General features: G+C 41.6%; 1 protein-coding gene across 1 annotated transcript; it reads left to right on the top strand.

The window, feature by feature from the left end:
• Positions 1–1,843: 1,843 nt before the first annotated feature.
• On the top strand, positions 1,844–12,104 carry PDK4 (pyruvate dehydrogenase kinase 4). The gene is made up of 11 exons (XM_059487652.1): positions 1,844–2,061; positions 2,910–3,051; positions 4,058–4,129; positions 4,714–4,898; positions 5,334–5,423; positions 5,959–6,036; positions 6,658–6,734; positions 7,261–7,359; positions 7,647–7,757; positions 8,455–8,568; positions 9,511–12,104. Exons 1-11 carry the CDS (start codon positions 1,914–1,916, stop codon positions 9,652–9,654), a joined length of 1,260 nt encoding a protein of 419 aa, XP_059343635.1. The 5' UTR covers positions 1,844–1,913; the 3' UTR covers positions 9,655–12,104.
• Positions 12,105–17,679: the final 5,575 nt, after the last annotated feature.

The raw sequence follows: 17,679 nt of genomic DNA, 5'->3' as shown, positions 1-17,679 counted from the left end.
ATATTTGTTCAGACCTTACTGCATATAACAACCAGGAAAACAATAGGAAAACAAGTTGCTGTAAAGAAAATTAAAGCAAACAACAGAAATTGTTCTTAGTAGACTATTTCCCTAATCAGACTGCTCACAAAGGATATTTGAGTTACTTATATTAAGCAGGCTCAGCACACCAACAGATTAAATAAAGCATCTCATAGGAATAGAAATAATGACTTTATAAACTGCAACAACTGCCTGCTGCAGAGAACTTCCTGATCCAGATTTTATTGCAAAGAGTTAATTTTGAGGTCCCTGCTTGCTACCAATTAGTGGCTTAAGGAAGAAAGTGGAACTAAACAAAAGCTATCGTACATGTTTCATGGTTTAAACAAATGTGTATGATATTTTTATTTCTGTGACTCATCTGCAACTTGCAGTCAAACCAAGTTTAAACAGTCAAAACCAAATCTCAAATTCTTTAATTTTTAACTTCTGGAAAGGACAGGAAAAATCGAAGTCATTATATTTGCTTCTATTTGATGTCTAAATTTTGCTTCATTTCACATTTCATATGCCAACATTCAATCACTGTGGAAAACCAGAATATATCTCATGGAAAAATAACAGAATAAATCTCCCAATAAAATAATAAAAGAGGGAGCAATAAAATAATAAAACATAAAGTACAGCAGGAGTAGAACCATAAGTAGAGATAATAGATATACTAGGAAGGCAAAAATAAGATAAAGTTAAAAAAACAGTCTAATGACAAGCTAAAGTATTTTCCTCTGTCTATTAAACTACGTGCACAGCTTTCTTGTGAGGAATTTGATCTTCCTTCCCCTGAAAAAGACTTTACATGTTTGTGTGCGTAAATATATGCATATAAAATTGGACTGGAGAGTTGTATTCAAATATTAGGGCACAATTACTTTGTATTATTTTACTGCCACAGACCAAGACTTCAGATGTCAGAAAGCCCTCTGCTGACATTAATTCCACTCTTCCATGCCTTATGCAAACCCTGCCCTCAGTGAAGGGGACAGGCTGTGGTGGGGAAAGGCCGGGCAGCAGGGAGATCCAAGCTCCTTCCTCAGCAAAGAGGAAAGGTGAGGGGGCTTTTCCCAGCTCGACTGTCACCCTGGGGGATGAGCTGTCCCTGAGAGCCCTGTGTCATCCCCTTCTTAGGGCAGCTCTACGACAGTAAATAAAGGCCACATGCTGATCTGGGGCCAGTGCGTCACCAGCACAGCTGTCCTCCGGTATTTGGTCACTATTAACCAGGTCACAGCCATGACCTACATGTCAACAACCTGAGGCTGGGATCTGATTTTGCTCCCTTTACCTTCCACGCAGTCGGCCAGCCGACCCTCGAGCTACCCCGTCAGTGCCAGCACTGCAGCACCCCCGGTATGAGTGCAAACACACAACTGCCCCGGCACCCCTCAGGCCGGGCCATGGTGCCCGGCACCGCCTTCCCCCGAGCCCTGGCGCCCACTGGGTGCACAGCCCGCACAGAGACGGACCCCGCAGCCCATGAGGGGCGGCAACAGCACGGCGCCCCCGCAGCTGGGCACGGCCGCCCTGCCAGCCTCGCCCAGCCCCTGCCTGATGCACAAGGTCACCGCGAGCGGCGCAGCAACAACACCCAGCACCATGTGCCCTGGCCCCGCGGGTGCCCCCCGGCCCAGCACCCCGGGCACTGCCCGTGCCACTGGCGAAGTGCCCACCGGGCCGGGCCGGGCACAGGGAACGCCGCCAGCGCCGTCACGAGGGGCCCGGGGGCGCGGCCTGCCGGAGCCCCGCCCTCCTGCGATTGTAAATAGAGGCGCCACGTGAGGCCGCCCGCCACAGGCGAGGGGACGGTGACAGCCCCGGAGTCCTCGCTGTCCCAGCGATCGCTTACCTGCCACGCACCTGCCGGCCCGGCAGCGATGAAGGCCGCCCGCATCGCCCTCCGCAGCGCCGCCCCGCTGGCAGGGGCCAGCGCCGGCAGCAGCAGCGGCCGGTTGCCACAGGAGGTGGAGCAGTTTTCCCGCTTCTCCCCCTCCCCGCTCTCCATCAAGCAGTTGTTGGACTTCGGTGAGAGTCGGGGGGAGCGGAGGGAGGTCGGGCTGGGGAGCAGCCGGGGCTCGGAGGCTCGTTTCCCCATGGAGGAACGAGCCCGGGGGCTGCCGCGGGCGGGGCGCGGGAGCGGCGCTCTGCGGGACAGAGGAGGCGGCGATCCCCGCCCGGAGGGCTCGGCGCTCAGCCAGCGCTGAAGTCGCTGCCGGGCCCCGGCTCAGCTGCCCAGCGCCAGGGCGGAGGAGGGGAGCGGGCACGCCGGGTATTCCCAGCCCCGGTGGTGGGTGGTGGCGGCGGGGCGGTCGCCTCGGGCGGGGACCCCGGCCGCAGTTACCCGCCGACCAGGTGCCAGGAGCTGGAGACCTGCGGGCGCCGCCATCAGAGTTGAAGATGAGCTCCAGCACTGCTTCGGCAGTGTTGGCAGCGTGCGGGCACTGAGGCGGACGCGGGCTGTGGGACGTGTTCCTGCTCCGCGCACACGGGGGCGGGAGGAGCCTCCGGCCGGGCGAACGCGCAGTTCCAGCTCCCGTTATCGCTCTGGTGGCTGTGCGCACACGATACTGCCCGACGTCACCCCGAGCAACCTGCTGTTTACAGAGGCCGGAGCGCTTCTTAGGGGATTACAATTCAGGCTCGTGTCTAAGTGGGAACTGTACAAGTATTCCGTCCGGGAACACGCTGTGTCTTACTGTCATGTAAACAGCGTTCTGCATAAACATATAACGCCTAACTCTTAGATGAGCCGGCTAGTAAAAACTTCACGATTGCAGAGAGATAGAGTCCTGAAGTTCATGGGAAATCAGCAATCTGTATTTCTATCTTGAAACTTCCCTTAAACGAAAACTATATTTCGGATTTATTCATAGGCTCGACTAATGGATGTGAGAGAACTTCTTTTGCATTTTTGCGACAAGAACTTCCTGTGAGGTTTGCAAACATCTTGAAAGAAATTGATCTTCTTCCTGATAAATTACTAAGCACTCCATCAGTAAAATTAGTAAGAAGCTGGTAAGTATGAACTGCTCTAATTCAGCATGCAAAGTTACACAGCTTTGAGATACAGACTTCTTTGAATAGTAGAAAGTATAACAAAATACAGTAGAAATACAGTTCCTTCATGAAATCTGAGTTGCAAGCTGTTACACACTTTCCTTTTCTAGCATACTAAAATTAAATTGCAAACCAATATGATTATATTGTTATCTATAAATAGGTGTGGGGGGCAGGGAGTTAACAGTTTGAAATAGCAAATAGAGAAGGGAGAAAACACAACGTGTTCTGTTTCCATACAGCATTACAGACTCTTAGATCCACACGAAAGGGGAAAGCAGGCTATGTACTTGTTTTGATCTCTCACTGAAGGAGTTACTAACAGAGCTTCTATGCCAAAGTATATTGTCTTGACCTGTGCAGCAAGTGTTTGAAATTCAATTACCATAATCCCTTCAGTTGACACAGGGGTTGAAGCTGATTTAACCTTGCTTACTGGCACAGTTGCATCATTTGCCAGGATGGCTGACATAAAGAGCAGAAGTATTAGAGTCAGCTCTCGAAACTCTTCTTAATATAGCAAACTGTTGTGTCTTTGCTGTATGCGTCAGGGCTGTCAGATGTTAGTGCAAGCGGCTCAGCTACTTAGCTTCTGCCAAAGCTGATCAGATTTGGAAAAATTTTGCTTAAGTGGATTCCTGATTGGCATTGTTGTTTGGATCTTCTTCTGAAATACATCTCTTATAAACAATTATAAGGAGATCCTGTGTACCTTAAGTTAGCGCTTAGATTTCTCTCTGGTGACAGGCACAAGAAAAGACTGAAAACTTCTGGTGTTCAGGCAGCCAAGAAATGTCCATCTGTCATTCCATTGTTGGTTGTAACTTGGATATTTCAAAGATAATTAAAGCTCCTAGATGACTTATTAGGACTAATGATGTGCACAAGACAAAATATTTTTGATATTGCTAGATTATTAAAAATCAAATTAATAGCATATATTTCTTATCTTCTTTTTCAATAGGTACATCCAAAGCTTAAAGGAGTTGATCGAATTCCATCAGAAAAGCCCCGATGACCAAAAAGTCTTATCTGAGTAAGCTTTTCATGTTTTTCTTTGAACTCTTTAGTTCACATTCTACTTGTCACAGTATATTCACTTTAGACTAACAGCCATGATGAGCTGAATTTGATAATCTAGCAGGAAGAGCTGAGCATAGAATAAGCTGGTCGAAATCTCTGACCATGTCTAGCAGTGCTGCAAATAAATATGACCTGTTGCAGCCTAATTTCAAGGTCATATTGTTCCTTGAACTGTCATGACAGAGAAATACAGAAAAAAAATATTATCTCTGCAGTCATATCTCTGCTTTTTTCCAAGATGTCAGCTTGGGATCTTTTTCCTTTTCTTGCATTTTCCTCTGCTCAAATAAATGAGTAAACAGGGGGTGAATTTGATATGGCTCATTATACCTTTTGTTTTAAAAATGCAAAATACTTCTGTGTTAGATCAATAAAGAATTACTTTTAAAAGAGTAAAAAAAAACTACACCGTATTTTAGTATTAATGCTGTTAAGCACTTAGCTGTGCTGGTGCTGGATTAGATAATCACATTATACAAAGCTTGCTTCTATGTAGTCTGAGAATAATGTTCTAAAAAGATTTTTTTTTTAACCTAGCTTTATAGATACTCTAATTAGAGTCCGAAACAGACATCATGATGTGGTGCCTACAATGGCACAAGGAGTAATTGAATACAAAGACACTTTTAAAGTGGATCCTGTCACCAATCAAAACATCCAGTATTTTTTGGATCGCTTTTACATGAGCCGTATTTCCACACGGATGCTAATGAACCAACACAGTAAGTAGAAATTTTTACCTGAGAAAAAATTTCAACCTAATGAGTAACATGTTAATGTAAACACTTCTTAAAACAGCTGGGGAACTGCTTTACATGATTTCATGTGACACTGAAAAGTTAGTAACTGAATCTATCACTTAACAAAGTAATGGGAAAACTTGTTTTCTAGACTAAAGAACAATTGAAATAGCTCTTTTGTGGAGTATGTAGGGATATCGTTCTTTATGTCTGAAAAACCTTTAGATGTGAGCTACAGAAAAGCCAACATAGTTTGCTGACAGTAGATAATACTTTAACTCATAAAAGGCATAAACAATATTCAGTATTTAATTCAGTAATTATATGTTGCAATCACACTGCATTAGTCTCAGTTTTGGGGCTTTTTTATAACCCACTACTTGGGATTAAATGTTGTATTGTCCTCATGTTAAACAGCTCTTCTTTTTGATGATAAATCTGGCTCGGGGCACCCAAGGCACATTGGAAGTATTGATCCTTGCTGTGACGTTGTTGAAGTAGTGAATGGTGCGTACTCTCAGAGCTTTAATGTTTCTCTTCCTGATCAGTGTCTGTATCTGACTGCCAGCAGTTTGGGTAACCAGCTCCAGTTGCAGAGGATGCTGACTGGCTTTAATTGAAATAGCTGAAAGCAGTCTTATCAAAGCATGAGCTTTTAGAGGACAGAATTTAAAATACAAAATAGCAGTAAAAAAAACCATGTTGGAGGAAGTCCTAGCTAGTGACAGATGAGGTAGGAGTTAAGTTGTCTGAGGTGTTGAGATTGGCTTTACCAACTGGTAGATAACAGATGTATCAGTTCCATACAATTATCGAACTGTACAAAGATTTGCTCATGCTTCTGTAATTGCCCATTGTTCTCAATTTTTAGTGCACACAGTGGATGCAATGTTATCATTCCCTTGAGACACATTCCAGACTTAGACTGTTGAACACCTTAGCAGCTAAGGTGGTTAAAAGCTGTATTTTGCCTTGCATTTGAATGAATTTTTACATTGCTTGATATTATACTTTATATAATTTATTTAAATGACTATTTCAGATGCTTATGAGAGTGCCAAGATGTTGTGTGACCAGTATTACTTGACATCTCCAGAACTGAAACTTACTCAAGTGAATGGTAAGATAAGAGCCTATCAGTATCCAAAACTGAGGGAAATTCTCCTAATTCTGTAACCTTAGGGCACATACCAGTTGATCTGACTTGGGGTAGTTCCTCTTCCATTTTCTATTATAGGCAACTCATTCAACCTCCCATGTTAGGACTCAAATGTTGGTGTACCTTAAACACAACATTTTTGAGGTACCATTTGTAAATTTGAGAAAAGTTAGACAAACTTGTACCTAAAGTAATATGAGAAGTTGCTAGAGAAGACCTCCATATCTGGAGTGAGGAACTGGGGCTTGTGACAGAAATGCTGGGTCTGGTCTGAGCTGCCTGCATGTGTCTGGTCACAGCAGTCTGCTTAATGTTTGAAATCTTTTATAAATAAAAGGGGAATAAATACTTGATTTTTTTATTTGTTTATTTGAAAAGAAACTTATTAAGCAAGTGGCAGTTGTAATATAAATACTGTAATGAATGCATAAAGCTGTTTGCCAATTTTGGAGGGGGGAAAACCAAAAATAAAACTTGATTTTTTTTTTTTGTTTGTTTTGGCAACTTGCTCATTGTGAAATTTGGATACCATAGAAAAATATCATCACCCTTTTAAGTGTTTTTGTTTTTCCTTTCCTTTAGGAAAAGCTCCAGGAGAACCAATTAACATTGTATATGTTCCATCTCATCTTTTTCACATGCTTTTTGAGCTCTTTAAGGTATGTTAGTATAGACTGAGAGAGTGAAGTGGGATGTGGGATTGTGGCCACCAGTAGCCTTCTGCTTTTAGAGATTACATCTGCAGGTTTACCCTGCTGCCTTTTCCATTGTGAAATGGACAATGTCTTTAAGGAGTAGTGAGTGCAGCTGAACTTCAGTGCAGCCAACATGACATACAGAAGTCTGGCAACCTTTAGCAACTGCTGAACTTTGCTCTTCTCCTGAAACCTGTTGACTTTAAGGGAGTTATTTAATTTACAGTGCCTGAGTTGATGTTGGGCAAGAATGTTGTAATCTTTCACTCAGAAGAGTCTTGGCTATGCATAGATGCTTTAAATTGTGAGACCTCCTCTCATGCCTTAAATGATGATAAATCTGCTCGCATTATGCTAAAATGCTAAGTGTGTCCCTTGGAAACCAGGCAGTGATAGGAGTAGAGGATAATTTTGCCTCTGTGTAGATGAGATTTGGTTTGAAGTGCATGGATTAAGCAACGTCTGATCACAGTAACCTTCTTTTCCATAGAATTCAATGAGAGCAACTGTTGAATTCCAAGAAAACAGTTCCACCCTTTCTCCAGTTGAAGTGACAGTTGTTCTCGGGAAAGAAGACCTGGCAATCAAGGTATTTTGTTGGCCTACTACAATGGACTTACTGTAATGTTTGTTATTATACATGCATAGCTATTAAAAGATCTGGCCTCTGAGAACAGGTCGAAGACACTGTGCTTGAGCACAAGAGCATTCTCTTGATGATGTGAGCCTCCATGTAGCACAGTTATCTAGTTGTATAATAATGTGCTGCAAAAAAAATCTTTGCATTTATGACTGTTGGAAAGGTGTGTTCAAATAACAGCATTTTAAATACTATTCTTAGTGCATGCTTGTTAACTTTGTTCTCTCTTAAATCAGATCTCAGACCGGGGAGGTGGTGTTCCCGTGAGGAAAATTGAGCGGCTGTTTAGCTACATGTATTCCACTGCACCAAGGCCAAATGTGGATGATTCTCGAAATACCCCTCTTGTAAGATACTTTCAATACTCCTGTTGCAATTTTGTTGTTGTAAGTGTTGGTGGGTTTATAATGAAGCACTGTGTCCATCCGGCTGTTCTGTGGGGTATTTAAAGATTTACTGTGCCCCATAAGTATGAATTTACACTTTCTGAAACAGAATTTTAGTATTTAGCTTAATGGACAAAAATATACTTTTAAAGGCATAAAGAAGAACATTACAACCTGAATCTAACCCCCTAATTTTTTTTTCTCGCCTTACAATGACACTAATTTTCTTTGTCCTCACTCTCCATTCAGTCTTCAAACTTACTGTAGATCATGGAGTCTTTCTGGAGGCAAGCACAACTGGAACAGTCTTTGAGACTATTATGTTTATCTCCCAGTAGAAAGCTCCTTTTACTAATCAAGCTGTACTAGCAATAACAAGGGAGGGAAAAATACTGAAATTTAATGTGCAAAAGTGGGACATATGTATAGACCCTCCCTCTTCCATGGAGATCTTTTTTCTTGTGACTTGGAGTTTTTAACGGTCAGCTTCAGCATTCTCAATGAAACTGATTAGAGATTTATGCTTTCTTCTAAGACAAGAGGAAATTCAAAGGATTTTTTAACAGCTTAAAAATTTCTGAAGACTTTTCAGCTATTTAACTTGAAGCCATTAGAGCTAGTAAAAAATAATTAATTTTATATTGTGCTTTATTTTTAGGCTGGCTTTGGGTATGGCTTGCCAATTTCTCGTCTGTATGCTAAGTACTTTCAAGGAGATCTAAATCTTTACTCCATATGTGGTTATGGAACAGATGCTATCATATACTTGAAGGTATGTATTTAAATTTAGTTACATAAAAGACTACTACCATCAATGCAGTGGGATAACTACTTTTTACCATTTTAAGGTAAACAGATTCTCTGCTCATGAGTAGCTCTTGTTCTTTCTTGAGAAATGACAGATTTAGTAACTGGTTTTTAAATGGTATCAAAAAAAGTCACTTAGCTTTAACTAGTCTACTTGAACAACTGCTAGTGAGAGCCCTGTTGGTTTTAAGATTGTGTTAAGGTGTTACCTACTTGTTCATGGAATACCAAATACTTGAAGAGAGTGAAGTCTGAGCAACAGATCTGGTTTGTTTACTCTGAAAATCAGAAAGTCTTATAAACTAAATCCTTAAGGAGTCAAGGTGCTACTCAACATCTGCCACATAGCCCCTCTGTGGGATTCAGATACCAGTAATTTTGAACACTAGGCATGTAACTTGCACTGCTGTTTCTATGAGAAACACATGTTCAAACACATGCAAACAACACTACATGCTGTTTTCTGTGCCTAATAGTGGGAAAAACTTGCTTTGAATTCCTCTTGCTAACCTGAAAACACTGAAGCACAATCAAGAGCAGAAGTAGGAAAGGAAAAGACAGTTCAGATATATATATGTATATAAGACTTCTATTGAAAAAATTTCACTGGAATTTTGCAAATCAGTCCTTTTCCATGTATTCCTGGACTATCTTGAAAACATGTTAGAGGCTACTGCTTAAGGCCTATGAAAAATGCATAAATAGGATGTTACTGCAGTTGTCCTACCAAATTACCCAACCAATCATAGATACTGAAACACATAAACTACCACACCTATTGCAGAAACATTTGTGCAGATAAACTTTGTTTTGTAGTGTCACTGGCTTAACGCTTCAGGCATGCTGAATGAATTTTTGCTGAGTGACATTATTGAGAGATATTAACCTGTTCCTTCTTGACTTTTAGGCCTTATCAACAGAATCAATAGAAAAACTCCCAGTTTTTAACAAATCAGCTTCCAAGCATTACCAGGCTACCTCAGAGGCAGATGACTGGTGTGTCCCAAGTAAAGACCCAAAGAATATGGCAAAGCAGAGTGCAGCTTCCTGAAGAGAAGCTGATATCGAGACATCCCAGGGGATCAAGCTGGCTTCAAGAGCAGCATTTGGAAGTATTCATCTACCTTCAAACAAGCAAGTTTCAGGACTAGCAGAAGAAAAAGAAGATAAGAGTATCACAAACATAGGCTATATGTACTGAATCTGAAACCTTGCTGTGGACTTGAGGATGAGGAAAATAGGAGCACATATGTCTTTAAAGAAGAGCTGTGTATAGAGAAAAATCAAGCTATTTTTTTACTATGATCAAAGACTTGGTGTGGTAGGGGTGTGCAATTTTTAAATCCTGTTTAATGCTTGAATTCTTAATACTGACTGATAAACGAGTTATGCTGATGCATATTTTTCTGTTAGAATAGTTATCAGCAGTTTATTTTATTACAGAACTTCTCAGGTAGATAATTAGCATCCATACTTTAAAGTTGTATTTATAATATTTGGAAAAGATCTACTTAACATGGCAGTCTTGTAGCAAGATACAAACAGCGTTCAAGTACAGCCTGACTGGAAGAGGGGGAGCCTGGGAGGTAGGGACAAAGTGTTTGCCATATGTAAGGAAGTCCCATTTTAAAAAAAAAGCTATTCCAGGAGTAATTAAATGATTTTCATCTTAAGTGATGCCTTGCTCTGTGAGTCACACTGCTAGATATTTTATGTTAAACTGTGCATGGGAAATCAGCCAAGTAGGTCTTCAATGCATAAGGTAATGAAGAAGAAAATCAGGATATTTTTAAGACCTACTAAAAAGAAATGGAAAGCTTCTTGGTTTTAATAGCTCTAACATTAGGGTACATCTGGCCTTTGTCCCTGTATTCTGGAGATTGTGTGCCAAGTCAGTTAGGATTTACCAAGAACTGAGGTCAGACATTGCAAGTTGAACAGAAAGGTTTTGGTGATGTGTATTGTATAAGCATGTTGTGAAGAACAGCATGTTTAAAATACAGTCTTGTGGCTTGTTTCTGTTATGCTGTTAGATTAGTGGCTCAATACACTAAACCAAAATTGTCTTTTTCAGATTGTCCAATTGTCAATTTCAAACTGTCACAACACCATTTTAAATTGTCAAACTTGCAAATTATCTTTTTCAAATTTGTGTTGGACCACATCAGCTCAAAGATGTACATAGGGAATCTGTACCCTGAAAGCTGCAGCTGAGCACTGAAGGTCTGTAGAAAGGTTTTCAGGAGTGGTGTTGGAACTGTAAAAAATTATTCTAAGAACTGTTCATTGCAATGGAAAGAGCTTAGGAAATATTTCAGAATGTAAACAACACTAAAAACTACTGGAAAGCTTTTGTGAAGAGCAAAACAGGGGCAATCCCACAGGAAAAATGCCAGTGAGAGAGAGTTGTTCAGAAAATGTTCCATTCTCAGTAAGCTTCTTCCTTGCCCATCTTGCCCAAGTGTGTTTTCACTTTTGTAAGCAAGGTAGACTTTAACAGATGCTAAATTATTGGATGTTGCCAAGCTAGCCAGTCAAAAGTTCATCAGGGATGTAGAATATTACTTGAAATTATTTTTTTACTAATTATCATATCTTCTGTTTATGTGATCCTTTGCAAAAAGTTACAAATACAGTAAAGCATCCTGCTCAGTGTGACAATTTTCTATTAGAGATTTCTATTTGTAGGGCAGAAAATGACTCGATATTCCACTGTAAATCTAAAATGGTTTTCAATAGGAAACTACCTTTGCATTCTTGAAGTCCTGTTGAGATATATTTCTCATTGAAAATAAAATATATTTTGATATGCCTCATTTATTTTAAAAACTAATTTTATGTATTAATGATAACTGCTGAGCATGATGATCTTAGTACTGCATCTAGGCTGTTTTTATCCTGGTGAATGAGCTGTAATCACCAAAAGTCACCAGATCATGCATCTGAGCTCAGCTCAGTGAATGATATGGCTAATAAAAAAGAAATACCTTTGTCTAGAATATACAGGTGTAAAAAAGCTGCTTTCACTATCAAAAGTAATTGATAGTTGATGATTTTTGAATGGAATACAAGGTCACAAACACATACCAAAATAGTCATTGTTGTTAAGTACACACAATTTATACCTTTCTGTCTGCATCCAGTAATGCTTGAACCTGAGTTATGCTCTGATGGTACACTTGTAACACAGCTGCAGCTGCTTCAGTTAGTAATTTCTCTTTCAAAGCAGCTGAGGCACATATGTGCTGCAAAAATGTTTGTGATGCTGCTTGCAGAGCAAAGCTGTGGAACATTCATGATGCAGGCAGAAGTTGTGAAGCACTTAAGGAACACACAGGAAATCTGTGTAGTATCTAGGCTATCTACCTAGATAATGCTACTACTACTCCACCTTTTGCAGCATTCACTGACTTTTTATTCTAAAAGCAGAGCTGTAATTTTAAGTCTTTAAACTTGGATGTAGATGTTGAAATAGTTTTATAATAAAATGTTTTAAATGCTTGTCTGTGTCTTTGGTTTTTAAAAAGTCTGATGCAAGCAAGGGCTTTTTATTTTAAATCTTAGGAAATGGAGTTGAGAAAAACACTCATACCATGTGAGGTACAGCAGGGGGGAGAAACACTGGAAGAATGATCTGCTTATGCTTAATGTTGCATTGGTTGAGAGCTTACACAGTACCTAAAATCAGTGCATCACCTTAGCCATGTCCTTACTCTTTTTAATTAGAAGGGTATTCATTTTGAGATGAGAACTGGGAATGTTCCATCAGTGTATGTTCTGCACTCTAAAATAGTTGTCTTCAGTTTTGAAGAGTGTGAAAATTGACTAAGAAAAAAAGACATCCATCACTGGGTTTATATCTAACAAAAAAGTTTTCCCACAGACTAAAGGGATGGCTGTCTTTCAGCTCTGAAGCAATGGGCCAGCTGGCTTTTCATAGCTGGTGTGAAAGAAAATGGTAGTGATCTGATGATGTCATGACCCAAAAGTCCACCTGTACAACTGGTGCTTTAGCAGACTTGTGTTGGCCTGGGGCCATCTTGCATCTCCCTTAATTTTGAGAGGATAGAGTAACTGTAAAAATACACATATACGCTTCACCTGAAAGAGGAGAGGTAATACCAACCTGACTCTAGGTGTCTGGCAGCAATTCTAAAAGTGACAGCCTTGTGTACTGAGTTTACCTTCCTTAACAATGAGAGTTTCACCTTCCTAAGGGTTTTGACTCATAATGCCAGGGAAGCAGATTACATGGCATCCCGTTCTTGCATTTTGCAGTTACAGAAATGTACCACTCTGACATATACCAGTGTGCCAGGTATGTTGGGAGAAACAACCCCAAACTAAAATACACCAGGGACTTCAATAAACTACTACAGCCAACAAAAGGAAACCAACAACAAAAACACACATTGTGTTTTCCCATCATTTTTACCATGCTGCAGTCTCTGTAGGCAGGACTTGCATATTTCCTGTCTGGTTTTCAGAAGCAGAAATACACATACATGCTTTCTATACCTTGCCTATGACAGGCTTGGGAGCAGGGGTGCCCAAGTGCAGCAGGATGGACCCAGCTGCTGTCTGTGCAACTCCCTGTTGAGCTCATGGCCCCAGCAGACCCAGGACTCTGTGCAGCACACTGTGCACAGACCACCAGTCCCAGCCAAGCTCCTGCAGTCTAGAAGGCAAAATGTGGGGGTTTTCCTTCCCCTGCACAGGTCCAGTGGGTAAGAGGCCATGCACCAGCTCTTGGTCACTGTGTGGGGCTGTCTTGTTGCTGGCACGTCAGGGGGGCACTGACATCAGCACATTTACCCACGGCTGGAGTGCTCTGGTTTCACAGGAGATAAGCAGGCGTTGCACTTTCGCCCTTTGCTCTCTGACTGGGACCTTACACAGCCAGGTTCCTGATGTCAACAGAAACCACGCCAAAGCACCCTGTGTTTTCTCTTCTAGATCATTAGCTAAAAAGTGTACACTGATTGCTGGTTAGTGTTGCTGGTGCCTGGGGCACAAATCCAGATTAATCTCCCTGGAGCCTTGATACACAGTTGTTCATTATCATAATTTCCCTATCACTTAACCAAGTTTTTAAATCTGCCAGACTTTGCCCTTTACATGCAATAATATCCTTCCCAAAGAATTATTACAAAACAAGCTTTTCTACCTTTGATGAGAAACACTACTGGACTGGAAAAATAGTTGGGTCTTTTCCCTCTTTATGGCAGCAATGATGACTTTAGAGAATTAGGTAAAACACCAAAGAAATTTTTGCCTATAAGTTCTTTAGCCATTTGGCAAACAGGAGGTAGAATATGGCAGTTAATGATCCCTCAGCTCAGCTAATTTTTGGGGGTGGGGATGGTGAAGAATAAGGGGCACACTTCTGCATTAACATCTTTGGGTTTATATTTCCCAAGAACTGACAATACAGTTTTAAATGCCTGTGTCCTGACCCTGCATTACAGGCCCTAAGGTGGCTTTGCACATCTGTGCTGTCGTACACATTTGGACAGAATGATTGATTCAGTACCTGGCTAGATGCTGATACTGCTCACAGTCAGCAAGGAGAAAGGACATGTTGGTAGGCAGCTTCAGTCAGTCCTGGCTCTCTCCACTCACCTCACAGGAAAGAAAGGGCAGAAATATCCACAGGCAGTCTTAATTCTTCCTCGCAATCTCAAGTGTTGGGTGTCAAAGCAAGGAGCTGGGACACAGTCCTGGCACTTTGGAATATCCTGAGGGCTCTTAATAATGTAAGGTTTTTATATAAACAGAAAAATACATATGGGAGGCTTGTATGTATATGTATGATCAGGAGCTACTCCTCATCAGCTCTCCTCAGTATTCCTCCTGCAGCTATGAAAGCAAATCAAAGCAGAGTGCAACAAATTGGCTCATGTATAATTAGCACAATTTCCCTGTGTCACACTTGCCTTGCAGTTCCTAACAGGAAGACGAAAGAAAGGAAAGCATCTGATTTCCTGCTGTGTGAGGGGCACAGCCTTGAGGAATGAGTCTCACTGCCTTCCTGGGAGTCATGGCCAATTGAAAATGCAGACAGAACTGTGATGCAGGAAACACAGCAAGAGGTGTAACCACCAATCCCACTATTTTGAGCTGCTGAACATTCTCCTGGAATGTGACAGAGAGCTTCTAGTTTAGAACAAGTATGCTTTAAGTTACATTAATGTGATACAGCCCTGTCTGCAAGCCTCAAATAAGAGAAAAAGAAAAAAAAAATACACTTGTTTACATTGCTGTTATAGGTTGGGCTTTCTGTACTTTGTCACATCACTGGACTGAGCCTGAAAGCTGAGAACCTTGGCATGGGATTGGGCACACGGAGTACGACACCTTATCATGGCACTGTGTACATGGCTGTGTGTGTGCTGAGGTGTGAGCTGGATATCACAGCTGCCTCTCCTGACCAGTGTCAGTGTACCCAGAGAACTCCAGAGAGCTCTTCTGAAACAGACACCTAATAGTGGTGCCTGAATAGTGGTCCTGTCCCCAGTGGCAGAGCTAACTGACTGTAATGGAGCTCCAGACACGGGGGCACCTCCAGGCACCTGTATTTAGATGGCTTCAGCTGTGAGCTGGCTCCCAGCTCATTGAGTGACCTAAAAATAGACACCCAGTCCTATATGAGGCAAGCTGGAGTACCCTTCCTGTCTCTCATCTGTCACTCTGGAAGACAGAGGTCTTCCACAAGTCCTTTGTCATGCCTGCTAGTCCCATCAAATACCTTGTTTGGGCAATCCTGGCTTTCTAAAGTATCAGTGAATATTTATGTTTAGGTAAATGACTCAAGCCCTTTGTGGGAAACTGGAAATACAGAGCTCAAAATTACATTGCTGCTGTGTCATTGCTGGCCAGGGTGGATGTATAATGGAAAATCCCAGACAATGTTTATTCTGCAGCAAATGCCAATGGGATCACTGCAGATGAGCTGGCTGCTGGCACAAACTGTGTCAGCCTGGAGCTGCCTGTTGCAGCTTGTCATCACTGACACTGCTGATCTGTCTGGGTTTGGGACTGGTCCTAGGGCCACATGATCACAGGAGACAGCATGAGCCTCATCACTCTGCACCCCACAGGGCAGCAGGGCTGCCAGACAGCTCTGAGCCATGCTTACTGCTCCTGGGATAGCCAAATACCAATTGGTGATGAGGCCTTTTACAGAAACTTAGGAGATAACTGTAGCTGATGCTGATTGTTAAATGCCATGAGGCATATGGATGAATCAGATGCACTGATAGCTCTTTTTTGTAGTGTTTATTCCTTAGAGTGGTATTCTCTTCCTAGCAGCTTTACTGCCCACAACACCCTGGGTTGATTTTTAACAAATTAACTGGAAAACAGGTTTGAATACCTGCCAGAGCTACTTGCTGCCTCCTCCTCCAATCCCTGTGGCGTGGAGCAGAGTTAGTAACAAGCACTGCAAAGACTATTGGTGCCCAGCGTCACTCCCCCGCTCATGAAGGGCATTACAGGTGGAATTCAACCTTCACACAGGGCTGGATCAGATGGTTTGGACCACTCTGTGTTACCAGGCTTGTGTCATTGCCTCACAGACCACAGCAAGCTGTTTGCTCAGGCATAAAACTATGGTTGTGTTGACACTTGTTTCTGCTTAGTTAGGGCCTGTTATAAAACCTTCTGATCTCAACTTTCCCCTGCTTGTAATCAGCTCCACCTCGGGTTTTACATAAGTACACAATGAAAAAATCTTCATTTTCAAGCTCTGGCCAGGGGCACCTGAAGTTTTCATTATTCGTGTTATTAATGGAGATGCCCAGAAATCTGCTGATACAAATTCATTCATGTGCTTCTCCTCCGTGGCCTTGCCCTCTTGTTCCTGTGTTCTTCCTAATCCTCCTCCTGATGCCTGGCTTTGCATGGTCTGAGCCTATCTTCTGTAGCCAAAGGATGGGAACAGTCCTTTGGAGACATGCCACACTTCCAAAAGCTTTTGATGATTTTTCAAGGCCACTGAATGGTCAGTTCACTTGATGAAAAAATCAAATTGTAACACCTTCTGCATATTGCCAGGCTAAGAAGAACAACATCTTCTTACATAGATGTTGTTTTAAATGGCAACATCTATGTAAGAACAGCTGAAACAATGGCAGAATTATTCACTGGAGTGCCATAAACTGATGCAGACAGACCTTGGAAATTATATTTCAGTACTCAGAACTTCCTGAAAGAGATGTTACCATTCTTCTTCAATGATTGTTCTTGCCTTTTCCTTTGCAGCAGAATGATATTCCTCACCTCTGAGTATTGATCTTAAGGCAGAGGATTTGTCTTGACTTTAAATCTGAGCTATAGTAGTCAAGCAAAGCAGAGAAAAACTGGGAATCCTCCCAGTTCTTCCCAGGAACAAACATATTCACTGCCTTAGGAAATGAGAGGTTTGGAGGAAAAAGGTCTACCCTTATCAGGGGGCTGTTTCTTTTCATATGAGTAGAAAAAGATTCCAGTAAAGCTGTTGACACTGAAAGTGGAAAATAAATGTTTTTCAGCATTTCTTTAAAATATATTTACACCGGAAAGTTTGGGAGTTTTAAAAAATGTAAACATTTCTAGGAGAATAACAGTATATTGGTATAAATTACAGTAAATTTTCACTTATAGAAGTATTTCTTTACTGTACATTAGTAAAAAATAATAGAATAATAGATTCATAAGCAGTTATTCAGTTGATCTTATATTAATAGTGTGTGGAACACAGAATATAGATGATGCATCAATGGGTTGTCTATAAGCATGTCTGAGAACTGCTGATTGAATTTGACTGAATTCCCTGCTCTTTTCTGTCATGTTTCTAACATATGCTCTTTTTCCATTGATAAAAGAGTGTAATATAGTGTGGGATCAACATATTAAACAATATGATAGTAGTAATAATTGACCTTTAGACTTCACATCACATACACTGAAATCTGTGACAAGCTTCCTGTTGAATGGTGGACAAGCTTCCAGTGAATGGTGGACAAAGCCAAAACAGTTTGGGTTGCTGATCTGTAGAAGAGACACACACACACCCCTAAAGGTCTCTAGAAAACAG

The sequence above is a fragment of the Ammospiza nelsoni genome, chromosome 1, assembly GCF_027579445.1.
Source record: "Ammospiza nelsoni isolate bAmmNel1 chromosome 1, bAmmNel1.pri, whole genome shotgun sequence".
NCBI classification, from domain to species: domain Eukaryota; kingdom Metazoa; phylum Chordata; class Aves; order Passeriformes; family Passerellidae; genus Ammospiza; species Ammospiza nelsoni.
The sequence above is the reverse complement of the archived record's forward strand: the minus strand, read 5'-3'. Positions and strand labels throughout refer to the sequence as shown.

Coding starts and splice junctions, on each gene's coding strand:
- PDK4 (XM_059487652.1), top strand. CDS start 1,914: ATGAAGGCCGCCCGCATCGCCCTCCGCAGCGCCGCCCCGCTGGCAGGG. Junction 5,424..5,958: donor CGTTGTTGAAGTAGTGAATG/GTGCGTACTCTC, acceptor TGACTATTTCAG/ATGCTTATGAGAGTGCCAAG. Junction 7,360..7,646: donor AAGAAGACCTGGCAATCAAG/GTATTTTGTTGG, acceptor CTCTTAAATCAG/ATCTCAGACCGGGGAGGTGG.